General features: G+C 39.8%; 1 protein-coding gene across 11 annotated transcripts in view; it reads left to right on the forward strand.

The window, feature by feature from the left end:
- Positions 1 to 13,851, forward strand: part of Phc3 (polyhomeotic homolog 3) — a 74,953-nt gene that overhangs the window by 14,127 nt on the left and 46,975 nt on the right. For 7 of the 11 annotated variants that reach the window (XR_005500282.2, XM_006232226.5, XM_006232227.5 and 4 more), the window contains 2 exons: positions 8,982 to 9,140; positions 11,215 to 11,313. Coding sequence is in view for 10 of the 11 variants with exons in the window: in XM_006232226.5 (XP_006232288.1) it covers positions 8,982 to 9,140; positions 11,215 to 11,313 (258 nt within the window). In the remaining variant the exon portion in view is untranslated. The remainder of the gene's footprint in view (positions 1 to 8,981; positions 9,141 to 11,214; positions 11,314 to 13,851) is intronic. The other 4 variants (XM_039102233.2, XM_006232230.5, XM_063281762.1 and 1 more) reach the window with 1 other exon arrangement.

Below are 13,851 nucleotides of genomic sequence, written 5' to 3' on the forward strand. Positions count from 1 at the left end.
ATCGTGGACCCTGAAGTTATGATTATTGATGTCAGTGTCCTAATACACTTGTAGTTAAAAATTTAAGTACCTCATTTGTGGGCTCTTTGTTCTGTGGAACACTGGGGTAACTTTAGGGCATAGATAGGTGCTCTGGGCACATTTTCTTTTAGGAAGTTAAAAAGGTATCATTTAAAAATATCTTTTTATGATTTTATGTGTAAGGTACTCAGAGAAGCTATCATTTCAAGTGAATATGTTTTTTAAGAGACATAACTAATGCTACCTGTCCTAAGCCAGACAGCACTATTTCATGGAGTACATCAGAACTGTGAGTGGCTGGTTGGGTGAAAGAAGTGTTAAGGGAGAATAGACATCAGGTAAAAAGAGGACAGTATGCCATGTTTATTTTATTTACTGTTCTGGGTAGCCAGTTGTTAAGTGATTTCACCAGAAGCATAGCTACAGTGGCTAACAAAATTCAGATCAGTAGTAGAGAAATCTCTGGGTAGTAATAATAAGAATGAATTATTGGGTGGCAGTCTGTCTGCTCATTTCTGCAGAATCTCTACCCGCTTTCAGCTTTTTGAGGCAGGTCTTACTCTGTAGCCTGTGTCACCGTGGCTTTTTGATGATTCTCCCACTTCTCAGTCCTAGGGTCACAGGCGTGAGCAGGCATATTTGGTGAGTCAGTTACTAGGATGGATTTTCAGGTAATCATGAAGCCATGTGCAGGGGATTCACTTGTGTCTAGATAATGGGAATAGAGCCAAGGAATGAATATTACACAGATCGTTAGAGTCTAGTCACATGACCCAGGAAAGTCAGTGTTGCTTAGCAGGTAATGTTAGTGACCACATAAATACCGAGCAGTGCAGCATCTGCCGCCATCCCTTCTGCCATACGGAACACTGAACTTTAGACTATCTCACTCACTTACTGTGGTGGCCTTATGAGCCCAGAGGTTGGTTTCCTTAGCACTTCAGTTGATCAGGGCCAGAGTTAATTAAATTTGGGTTGCTAAAATGAAAATTAAATCAATAATAAACTCTGTTGCCAAAAAAAAAAAAGAACGAAACCAACAAAATAGAAGTAAAATTTGCACTTGTGTTAAATGGTTTACATTTTTAAAATACATAAGGTTCTTTATCCGTAGAAAGATGAATATGGCCCTTCACAAGATAACAGTTCAGAATTGTATTTGTCTGAGACAAGGCCTTTAGCGCAGGCTGGTCTGAGGAGGACCTTGAGTTCCTAATCCTCCTGCTTCCACTTGCAAGTGCATGCACACACCACCATATCTAACTATGTTTAGGAGTTTTTAAAAAGAAGCCAGGGCTGGGAGTAGCTGAATGATAATACTTAGCTAATATGCTTGAGGCCTGGTGGTCAGTCCCTAGGACTAAAAGAACCACCACCCCAAAACAAAAAATGTTTGGATTAAATCTACATTTATGGAGCTGGAGAGATGTCTCAGTGGTTAAGAGGACTTGCTGCACATATGTATAATTAAAAAGAAGTATTTTTTCTTATTAAAAAACTTTAATAACCTGTGTATGTGTACACACATATACTGTCCTCTTTTTACCTGTGTCTTGAGGTAGATTGGTTCCCAAGTTTTCTGAGGAACTGCCATATTGATTTCTAAAGTAGCTTCACAGGTTTACACTCTTAGCAGCAGTGGAGGAGTGTTTCTTGTTCCACATCCTCACAATTGTTGTTTTATGATCTTAGCCATTCTGACAGATGCAAGATGAAATCTCAAAGTCGTTTTCATTTGCATTTCCCTGGTGGCTAAGGATGTGAAACATTTCTTTAAGTGTTTCTCAGCCATTTGAGATTCTATAGAGAATTCTCTGTTTAAATCTATACCCCATTTTAGACATCTAGTTTCTTAAGTTCTTTATGTATTTTAGATAGTGGTCCTCTGTTGGATGTGGAGTTGGGAAAAATCTTTTCCCATTCTATGGGCTGCTGTTTTGTCCAATTGACAGTGTGTGTCCGTTGCCTTACAGAAGCTTTTCAGTTTCCGAGGTCCCAGTTATGAATTGTTGATCTTAGAGCCTGAGCCACTGGAGTTCTGTTCAGAAAGTGTCTCTTGTGCCAATGTGTTCAAGACTATCCCCACTTTCTCTTCTGTCAGGTTCTTAATGATTTATTTATTTCATGTAAGTGAGTACACTGTCACTATCTTCAGACACACCAGAAGAGGACATCGGACCCCATTACAGATGGTTGTGAGCCACCATGTGGTTGCTGGGATTTGAACTCAGGACGTCTGGAAATTCAGCCAATGTTCTCCACCACTGAGCTATGTCTCCAACCTATGTGTCTGGTTTTAAAAATGTTTAGGTCTTTGACCATGTATTTTTCCCTTTACAACTACTCATAGACCCTCTCCTACTTTCCAGCCACTTAACTTTATATTCTCTCCCCACCCCAAAAACCCTAAATCAAACAAACAACCCCCCAGAACAAGAAATAAAAAAAAATCACAAAAATGAAAATCAAACAAAGACCAATAATACAAAAAACTTACCAAAACAAAGCAAAATGAAACAAAAGTCTACAGAACCATGATTGAGTTCTTCTGTTGGTTAGGTACTCTTGAGCATGGGGATCTGGTGTTGGCCGGGTACTCCTAGGCATGAGGACCGATGCCTTCTTTTGGCTTCTGTAGGCACTGGGCTCACCGGCAATCCCCCTTCCTGCATATACATACATAGTTTAAAAAATCTTCCTTTAAAAGACTAAGTTATGAGAATACCCAGTGATATCACTGCTTTCATAATGTATTCTGAAAGCTTGATTGCATGCATGTGGGTTTTCACATTAAATTCTGTAAGTGACCAATGATGTAACTTAGGGCAAGCAAACCATTAAGTTGCCTCACCCCAAACTTTTCTGATATTGTCTATTTGGATTTTAGCTTTTTCTTCATCCAGATATATCTACATTTAGATTAAAGAGCAAAGATTCAGTAAACGATGATATGGTCTGAATTGTGTCTCCCCAAAATTCATATGTTTGAAACCTGTCCCATGTCACTATATTAGAAATCGACTTGTAGTGAACTGGTTTAAAGTTACATGAGGTCCTAAGGTGGAGCCCTCCTATAAGAGTACCATTGTCTGTCCAAGAGGAACCGTCTTCAGGGCTCTCTCCAGCACAGCAGGATACAGGAGACGGTAGTGGGCTGTTAGCCAGGAAGAGACCCCACAGGAAGGGCTCCCTTACTCCTCTCAATTGTAAAAAATAAATGTCTGTTTTTAAAGTTTGTGGTGTGGGACTTGAACACAGGCCCTCGCGTGGGCGAGGCAGCTCTCGCATTGAATCCGGTCCGCTCCTGAGATCTGTTGCTCAGGCTGGGGGTTGTGCTTTTCTGTTGCAGCAGACTGAGACTGAAAAGGTCTTAAAGTACCAATTCACTTGGGAATTACTCAGTAATATTGTATCTGCGAGGGCTTTGTCAGTGTGTGTACCACTGACTTAGATGTTAAGTTACACTCTGCCACGGTTTCTTAAGTACTTTCCATGTGATGGTTTTACCAGTCTGCAATCCCACCAACAATGGAGGAGTGTTCCTCTTTCTCCACATCCTCGCCAGCATCTGTTGTCCCCTGAGTTTTTGATCTTAGCCATTCTCACTGGTGTGAGGTGAAATCTCAGGGTTGTTTTGATTTGCATTTCCCTTATGACTAAAGATGTTGAACATTTCTTTAGGTGTTTCTCAGCCATTCGGCATTCCTCAGCTGTGAATTCTTTGTTTAGCTCTGAACCCCATTTTTTAATAGGGTTATTTGTTTCCCTGCGGTCTAACTTCTTGAGTTCTTTGTATATTTTGGATATAAGGCCTCTATCTGTTGTAGGATTGGTAAAGATCTTTTCCCAATCTGTTGGTTGCCCTTTTGTCCTAACCACAGTGTCCTTTGTCTTACAGAAGCTTTGCAGTTTTATGAGATCCCATTTGTCGATTCTTGATCTTAGAGCATAAGCCATTGGTGTTCTGTTCAGGAAATTTTTTCCAGTGCCCATGTGTTCCAGATGCTTCCCTAGTTTTTCTTCTATTAGTTTGAGTGTATCTGGTTTGATGTGGAGGTCCTTGATCCACTTGGACTTAAGCTTTGTACAGGGTGATAAGCATGGATCGATCTGCATTCTTCTACATGTTGACCTCCAGTTGAACCAGCACCATTTGCTGAAAATGCTGTCTTTTTTCCATTGGATGGTTTTGGCTCCTTTGTCAAAAATCAAGTGACCATAGGTGTGTGGGTTCATTTCTGGGTCTTCAATTCTATTCCATTGGTCTACCTGTCTGTCTCTGTGCCAATACCATGCAGTTTTTATCACTATTGCTCTGTAATACTGCTTGAGTTCAGGGATTGTGATTCCCCCTGAAGTCCTTTTATTGTTGAGGATAGTTTTAGCTATCCTGGGTTTTTTGTTATTCCAGATGAATTTGCAAATTGTTCTGTCTAGTTCTTTGAAGAATTGGATTGGTATTTTGATGGGGATTGCATTGAATCTGTAGATCGCTTTTGGTAAAATGGCCATTTTTACTATATTAATCCTGCCAATCCATGAGCATGGGAGATCTTTCCATCTTCTGAGGTCTTCTTCAATTTCTTCCTTCAGTGTCTTGAAGTTCTTATTGTACAGATCTTTTACTTGCTTGGTTAAAGTCACACTGAGGTACTTTATGTTATTTGGATCTATAATGAAGGGTGTCGTTTCCCTAATTTCTTTCTCGGCTTGTTTCTCTTTTGTGTAGAGGAAGGCTACTGATTTATTTGAGTTAATTTTATACCCAGCCACTTTGCTGAAGTTGTTTATCAGCTTTAGTAGTTCTCTGGTGGAACTTTTGGGATCACTTAAATATACTATCATATCATCTGCAAATAGTGATATTTTGACTTCTTCTTTTCCCATCTGTATCCCCTTGACCTCCTTTTGTTGTCTGATTGCTCTGGCTAGAACTTCAAGAACTATATTGAATAAGTAGGGAGAGAGTGGGCAGCCTTGTCTAGTCTAGTCCCTGATTTTAGTGGGATTGCTTCAAGTTTCTCTCCATTTAGTTTTTTTTTTTTTAAAGATTTTATTTATTTCATGTATGTGAGCACACTGTAGCTGTCTTCAGACACACCAGAAGAGGGCATCAGATCCCACTGGATCCCAGATGGTTGTAAGCCACCATGTGGTTGCTGGGAATTGAACTCAGGACCTCTGGAAGAGCAGTCAGTGCTCTTAACCGCTGAGCCATCTCTCCAGCCCCTCCATTTAGTTTAATGTTAGCAACTGGTTTGCTGTATATGGCTTTTACTATGTTTAGGTATGGGCCTTGAATTCCAATTCTTTCCAGGACTTTTATCATGAAGGGGTGTTGAATTTTGTCAAATGCTTTCTCAGCATCTAATGAAATGATCATGTGGTTTTGTTCTTTCAGTTTGTTTATATAATGGATCACGTTGATGGTTTTCCGTATATTAAACCATCCCTGCATGCCTGGGATGAAGCCTACTTGATCATGGTGGATGATTGTTTTGATGTGCTCTTGGATTCGGTTTGCCAGAATTTTATTGAGTATTTTTGCGTCGATATTCATAAGGGAAATTGGTCTGAAGTTCTCTTTCTTTGTTGTGTCTTTGTGTGGTTTAGGTATAAGAGTAATTGTGGCTTCGTAGAAGGTATTCGGTAGTGATCCATCTGTTTCAATTTTGTGGAATAATTTGGATAATATTGGTATGAGGTCTTCTATGAAGGTCTGATAGAATTCTGCACTAAACCCATCTGGACCTGGGCTCTTTTTGGTTGGGAGACCTTTAATGACTGCTTCTATTTCCTTAGGAGTTATGGGGTTGTTTAACTGGTTTATCTGTTCCTGATTTAACTTCGGTACCTGGTATCTGTCTAGGAACTTGTCCATTTCCTGTAGATTTTCAAGTTTTGTTGAATATAGGCTTTTATAGTAAGATCCTCTGAATCTGTAGTTATGTCTCCCTTTTCATTTCTGATTTTGTTAATTTGGACACACTCTCTGTGTCCTCTCGTTAGTCTGGCTAAGGGTTTATCTATCTTGTTGATTTTCTCAAAGAACCAACTTTTGGTTCTGTTGATTCTTTTTTTTTTTTTTTTTTTTTTTTGGTTCTTTTTTTCGGAGCTGGGGACCGAACCCAGGGCCTTGCGCTTCCTAGGTAAGTGCTCTACCACTGAGCTAAATCCCCAGCGGTTCTGTTGATTCTTTCTATGGTCCTTTTTGTTTTGTTCCATGTGTAGTAAACGTGTGTGACTTACGTTGCAGGATGAGTGGTAGCAGGAATGGGCATTAGCTAGACTATGCAACAGATAATTTTAATGAAGGGTGGGCTGTTTTTTTGTTTGTTTGTTTGTTTTGTTTTGTTTTTCAAGGCAGGATTTGTTTGTGTAGTCCTAGCTGTCCTAGAACTAGGCCTGTGGACCAGGCTGTTGCTAAAGATCATGTTACCGGAGTCCTTTTAGGATACAGCCCAATTGCCCAAGGTTAGGCAGTAGAATAGGGTCTGAACCCGAGCTAATAATGAGGTTTGGGGATGGTGGTTAGGGGAAGGGAGACAGTGTTTTATTGTTAAGCATCGTGCTGATTGCCCTGAGGGTGTACAGGAGTTACAGAGCCTTCCTTCAAGGACAGTCTATTCCTTGGAATAATTATACCCAGACATAGCAAGTATCTTAATAGCATATGATCAAGTGGTAATTGACTTCCTTTCCATAACTGGTATGGTGGTGAGCAGGAAAGAATTGGAGGGATTGTAATACATACATTAGTTTTATATGGGATGTTCATGGCTTCTGTGTTAGTCTTTCACCCTCATGAGGAAACTGTGTTCCAGTACTTTTGTTGTGTGTCTGTGTGCGGAAGACTGATGTACACACAGGGTGTCTGCTGTGGCCATACGGCAGTTTAGTTTTGGAGAAAGGGTTACTAATGGAACATAGAGCTCCTGTCTGCTTCGGTGTGGGCATCCAGGAAGCCCAGGGATGGATTCTCGAGTCTCTGCCTTCCCAGCGCTGAGATTTTGGATGTGTGCACTGAACCAAGCTCAGGTCCTTCTCCTGTGTGACCAGCACTTTTCAGACAGAACCATTTCTCCAGCCCACGTTTCAGAACTTTTAACACTGATGTGCTGTGAGGCACAGTATTAGTACCACATATTGAAAGACAACATTTTAGAGCGCACTGAGGATACAGACAGGTAAATAGTCATAGGGCGTCATGGTGACTGCTCTGTCAGTGGGTACTTTCTGATGGCTTCCTTGTGGCGAGACATTGGTAATCAACTTAGTATGCCTGAAAGTTTCTATTTCATAAGCTTCTATAAATATTTTAACATGGATTTTAACAAGAATCTGATATCCTTGGTCTCATGAAAGGAGTTTTATGGGCTTAATACTTAAGTTGATGTTTCCTCTGGTGGAAGATTGCTGGAAAGCCTGCTTTACCATTTTGTTCCATCAAATGTTAATGAACTGGATGGTGTTATGTTAAGAGCTATGCAGGGAGTGTGCATTTGGATTTTATACCCACCCACAGTAAGCACCTGCAATTTTGATTGTCCTAGGGTCTCCCGCCAGCCTTCCAGTATGTCAGGGCAGTTACGGCAGTTTCCTAGCTGCCTCAGCTTTTTACAAATCGATTAGCCTTTTTCAGGATCTTGTCTCAAAAAATAGGGGTTTCATGTCCAGCTTTCCTGCATAGCAGGCCAAATGTGTACTTCATCCGTGTAGGTGTCATGGATGAGGGGGCTTGCTGGCAGCTGTTGCTTACTTCCTGGGCTGAGTTTTGTGGGTTACTTTGACTCCACTGTCATCTTCATGTTGAGTAGGATTGCAGAATGTCCTTGAGCACATGGATGTGTATTCACTTCCTGAATCAGAAGGCTAATATTTCTTAATTTTATTTTCTGCTTTGTACCACAAAAGGATTTAAGGTGAGGTTGAGTTATATTCTCTTTGAAATTATTAGGAATGAATGATACATGAACGTGGTTATGAATTGGAAAGATGGAAAGGGTGTTTGTATCTCTCTTCTCTGCTTCTCAGCCTCCCCAATCTATTTCTCCTTTACAGATCAAGCAAGTTGCCAGTTTCCAAGGTATTGTCCAGGGATTTACTAGACTACACACTAGTCTTTACTCTTTTGAGCCAGGATCTTATTACATAATAATATGTAATAAACTCAGGCTACCCAGCAACAGTCCTCCTGCCTCAGCATTTCATGTGCTTAGATTATAGGCTTGTGCCACGCTCTCAGCCATATAGTAATTTTTTTTCTTTTTTGTGTAGACCAGATCCTGTGTACCATAGGTTGGCCTAGGACTTACTCCACAGCCCACAGCTGGCATTTAAGCCAGGAGCCTCCGTTCTCAGCTTTTCAAGCACTATAGTATATGAGTCACCACATCTTTCTAATTAATTCCTAACCAGTGACTTTAAACTTTAAAGTGGGTACACATTAATTTTGCAGTCAATATTCAGGGTTTTTCTATCAGTTTGACAGGTAGCAATTTAATTTTCTTTTGTTTTGAGAAAACTGCACTAATTTTATGTCACATGTATGCTTTCTATTTAGGAATGGATTATTTGTATTTTAATTTTTATTCACTTCACAAGCTCCTTAAAATGTGAGTGTGAGAAAATAGTGTACTAAAGTTAGAATTTTAAAGTTGTTTATTCTGAGGCATATTAAAATAATTGAACACTAGCCCTGATTTCGGGGAGGTAGAATGACATTTTAAGATGCTAGAAGTTTTACTGAAATGTAGATATGTTGAAAAGTTGCTCAGTTACTAAGCAGTCTGTGCTGTTTTTCACGTATATGTGAATAGGTGCCCAAAGTAAAGGGCTCTGTCAAAGATGAGAGCCCCTCTGTGAGGTCTCTCCTGTTGACTGCCTGCTTCAGCTTGAGAGGCTGAGGGACACAGAGGCACAACATGGAAGCCTTTGACCTGTTGCATTACCTTCCTCAGATCAACCTCTCCACTTCGCCGACACCTGCTCAGCTGATGAGCCGCTCGCAGGCCTCCAGCTCGACCAGTGGCAGCATTACCCAGCAGACCATGCTCCTAGGGAGCACCTCGCCCACCCTCACAGCCAGCCAGGCCCAAATGTATCTCCGAGCTCAAATGGTAAGCCCAGAGTGCCAGCTTTCCGTGCCTTAACTACGGAGGGCTCAGTGCTCCTGCACTTGATGCAATGAGGCGTTTTTAATTCTTAAGCAGTATTTATCAAGTGTGTGCGTGTCTGTTCAGTCTTTGTACATTTATAAATGTGCATAAACATTCCCCCTTGAGTTAGTAGGCCTTTTTGGTAAAAAATATTTTTTAATACTGAGAAACTGACTTTAAAAACTTTCTTGCCACCTCAACAATTGAAGAGCTTTTAATTTATAGTTTTTAGTACTTACAGTAATATATAAAATCATTTATTCTGCTGGCATTGAAAGTTTGAGGAAATAATTGGAACTATTAAAACCTTAGTTTTTAACTATAAGTAAGGATTTGTCCTCAGCCCTTCTTGAATCTGGATTGGAGTTTTACAGTTTTTCAGATAATTCATAGCTTTGGTTATTATTGTCTCAAATTCTGTAATGTTGTATTCTTAGGTGTAATTCAAATATTTTATTAATATAGAAATGTTAATTGATTATTCTATAATTAGGTTCCTACTGATTTCCTGATTTAATTGTTGAACTTTTTTAAAGGAATGTAGATGAAGTTATACAAATGTTTTAGCATATATGTGTGTTTTTAAATATAGCCATATATATGTATTAGTTAATTTCGCAGTCCTAGAGATTGAACCCAGGGCTTCATGCATACTAGGCAAGCATCTTATCAGTATTCTACATCTTCAGCTTCCTTAATGTGCAGGCTTCTGACCAGTGAACTGAGTACACGTTTGACCCCAGGTCTTCATTTAGAGTTGGCTGGTTAGTTTCCAGTGTTGTTCTTGGTGGGACGTGGGGATGGGACACAGCTCTTATTCTGTCCACAAATTGTGGGGTACACATCACCTTTCTCTTGGGGTTATTTTTCTCCCTTGAAATTGTCTTTAATGATATGGTTTAAAATTAGGTTGAACAATTTGATTTGTGTGTGTGTGTGTGTGTGTGTGTGTGTGTGTGATGATTTTGACCTTTAAAATGGGCAGTTCACATAACTCAGTCTAATGGAATATATTCCTTTTGGAGTGGAATGATTTGAGCTACATGCACTGAAGATAAGACAATTGTGGGTGAATTTACTTAAATTTAGTGACTGACTAAAGACACAAACTGTAAAAGACCTAGAGGAAAGGGAGGGGCCTAGGAGCAGTCAGGGGTGGATGTGGCAGGGAGAGTGAGATGATCATTATGTGTGTACACGCATGAAAATCACAGTTTAATACCTACTAGTAAAAATTCAACTTTAGAAAATACCCTTAGTTGACGTTACTTTGTGCAGCGGTAGGGGGTGCGTGACCACTGGAATGACTTTAGACTAGTACTTCTCCGCACTCTGAGACCTACCGTAGCTACCGACTAAACTCAGTTCAGGTGAATAGATTGCATTGTTTTAGAAATTAATGACACCTATACAATAATAACTCTGAAATAGGATAATGATGTATAGATTATGTTTTTCTCTTTTTTTGTCGTTTTGGTGTGAAGACATTTTGTTGCTCTGTTTTAACATCCTGACATTTACGTTTAGAATCAATAGCCTTTTACAGACAGTTCCACAGTCAAGAGCAACCCTACCTTGTTCTATAGTTGGGTCGCCCTTGTAGCTGAGAAGTTGTAGTATAGTGTGTGGCATTGTTGTCTGTGGACTGAAGAGACTTTGGTGTTTCTTTTCCTGTCTCTTATCAGCATTTAACCTATGTCCTAATGGAGTTTTATTTCCTCTCCATCTTAGGAATCCTGAGCTTTTATTTGGAACAGATTTGCTTTGAGGATTTCATATCAACACAACACATGTCTTTCTTTGAGTAGATTTTTCCTACTCTCAGAATTGTGAGCTATTTTAAAGCTGTGATGGCTCTTTGAGCTGTGCAATCACAACCTTCTCTTTGTCATGTGAAGCCTTTTGCTTAGGAGGTGGTCCTAACGGGCATTGTCTCTCTGTCACAGGGTTCAGTGTCTTGCCTGCTTGCTGCACATTGTGTGTGGGACGTGTTCTTTAGTCTCAGGCTGTTACTTTTGGTTTTCTGTCTGTACAGCTGATTTTCACACCTGCTACCACTGTGGCTGCTGTACAGTCTGACATCCCTGTTGTCTCGTCGTCACCGTCACCTTCCTGTCAGTCTGCAGCTGCTCAGGTGAGACTGTCTGGCTTCACAGTGTGCTCCTGAGGGCTGTGTCTCCTCGGAGAGGGAGAGGTGGGCATTGCACTCTCAGCTCGGCCTCCGCTGCAGAGTGCATGGCCGTGCCTTTCAGGTGAAATTCATGCACCACTGAGAGCTCCGAGAACGTGATTGTGTTGTAGAATTGATAATATAATTGAACAGACATTTAGGTTATTAGCTGTCCACCAAGGTTAATGAGAGTTTGTTAATAACATTGTACTTTTAGTTTTATTATATACTAGATTCCTTTTATGGGAATTATATTATTATTATTTTTTTTTTAGATTTCTTTGCAAGCAGTTATACAATATAAGCTAAAGTGGATAGCAGTTTTATGTTTAAAAATGTGTTAAATCAGGCAACTTAAAAACTTAAGTAGAATATTACTTTATTTGATACTATGGAGCAACAATGAATTTTGTCTTATTATAGAACTTCTATCTTATTCACAACAATAAACTAAAAGTAGAATATAAGCCTAAAGATAAAAACTTGGGGCTGGGGATTTAGCTCAGTGGTAGAGCGCTTACCTAGGAAGCGCAAGGCCCTGGGTTCGGTCCCCAGCTCTGAAAAAAAGAACCAAAAAAAAAAAAAAAAAAACAAAAAAACAAAAAAAAAAACCTTAACTCTCCAGGGGGAAATAGCACAGCATCTCTGCAAGTCTAGGGTAGGCGAGGCTTTCTGAGGGGGTACAAAGAAGAGTAACTAGAAACACATATAGTGATAAATTAGACTTTATTAAAGCTAAAAATTATTCTTTAAAGAATCATACAAAACAGAGTACCCAGGTTACAGGCCAAGAAAAACTATTCACAATAAATATATTTGATCAGAGATTGTACCTAGAATATGTTTTTAAAAATGCCTATAGTTTAATAATTGATTATGAGGTTAGTTTGAACAAAAGATTTGAAGAGATAGTTTTTATTAAAAAAGGCTATATAGACCAGGCATAGCATATGGCTTTAATCCCAGTACTTAAGAGGCAAATAGATCTCCATGAATTTGAGGCCAACCTGGTCTATATAGAGAATTTCACAACAATCAGAAACACGTAGTAAAACTGTCTCATCAGCAACAACCCCAAACAAGAAATGAGTACATGAAAAAAATGTTCCACCTCATAGATCATTATAGATATGCAGATCAGAACCATAACGAGCATTATTATATACTTGCCTGGGTGGCTTGAAATGACTGTTGAACTACAATAGTTTATGACAGCTAAATAGTCTTTAAATGCCAAGTGTGTAAGCACATGGTGTCATTTTCACACAGGGCACAGTACTCACAGGTGACAGGAGCACATCTCAGATAAACCCCTAACAGCATGGTTAGCCCGAAGCCAGACATAAGAAGTGCACCTGGGATTCTGTATTTTTAAGATTCCAGACTAGGGAAAATTTTCCATAGTGAAAACATTAGATTAATGGTACCTGAGGCAGACAGAGTAGGGAAGATTGAGGAGGGAGGCTGTGTGTGCTGGTGAGATGATGATGGTTATGTGGTGTAGACCTACTGTCAAAACTCATGGAACGGTTGTATCCATTGTAAGCGAGACCTGGATAAGCTTCTACAATTATTTAGATTCAGTAGACCTTCAGTCAAAACGGTTGAGTAGACTATTCCTTTATGTGATGCTGTCTTTGCACTTCATGGCAGACTTGTTTGTACATTGTGTCATTTTGACCTTTCATTTAATACATAGTTATAATCTCTTTTGTTCATTTGAGGTGCATTTTCAGTTTCCTCTTCTGACAGGGTTTTTGCTGTGCAGCTTTTGCTGGCCTGGCACTTGCTGTGGGCTGCAGGCCTTGAACTCCAGGCAGTACTTTTGTCTCAGTGTCAGTCTCCTGTCTCAGTGCTGGGATCACAGGCATGAGTCACCATCCCTGCTGCACTGCGTTTTCATATCAAGGTTCAGTTTCTGGCGAAATTTAAGAAATGAGGAAGCAACAGTATTCTTGGACTTTTGTTTTAGAGAACCTCTTTGTGTATTAACATTTGCTAATAAAGACAGTTTTCCTGTATAGTGGTAAAGATACACTATACAGTGTATAAGTGGTAAAGATGGTCAGGTACACCCAGAGTTCTCTAACTTGCTCCCTGGCCCTGTGCACCTCCTTAAAGAGAGTGACAGGCAGCAGTCAGTGGACGCTGAGTTCTGACTTCTTTACTTATACTGCAGTGTACCTCAGTTGTTACAAGGGGCCAACGAGGCAGTCAATGCCTGCCACATAACGAGATGTCACATCTACTGATGACTTTTTATTTGACATTGTATAAAGATAAATCACACATTTGGTTCTTAGTTTTCAAGAAGCTAGAAGTGAAGAAAGGAACATAACTATTTAAATGATTTATAGTTCCTGTGCTAAAGCAGTTGCTTAGAAGATTATTATTGTTTAACGTGGTCTGGAGCACAATTTGCTTACTTATTTTTCATGATGAAAATATTCCCGCAGGTCTTTAATTCAGCTAATATAGTTTATGAAAGTGGTCTTCTGGTGC

Source organism: Rattus norvegicus, chromosome 2, assembly GCF_036323735.1.
Source record: "Rattus norvegicus strain BN/NHsdMcwi chromosome 2, GRCr8, whole genome shotgun sequence".
In the NCBI taxonomy this organism is placed as follows: domain Eukaryota; kingdom Metazoa; phylum Chordata; class Mammalia; order Rodentia; family Muridae; genus Rattus; species Rattus norvegicus.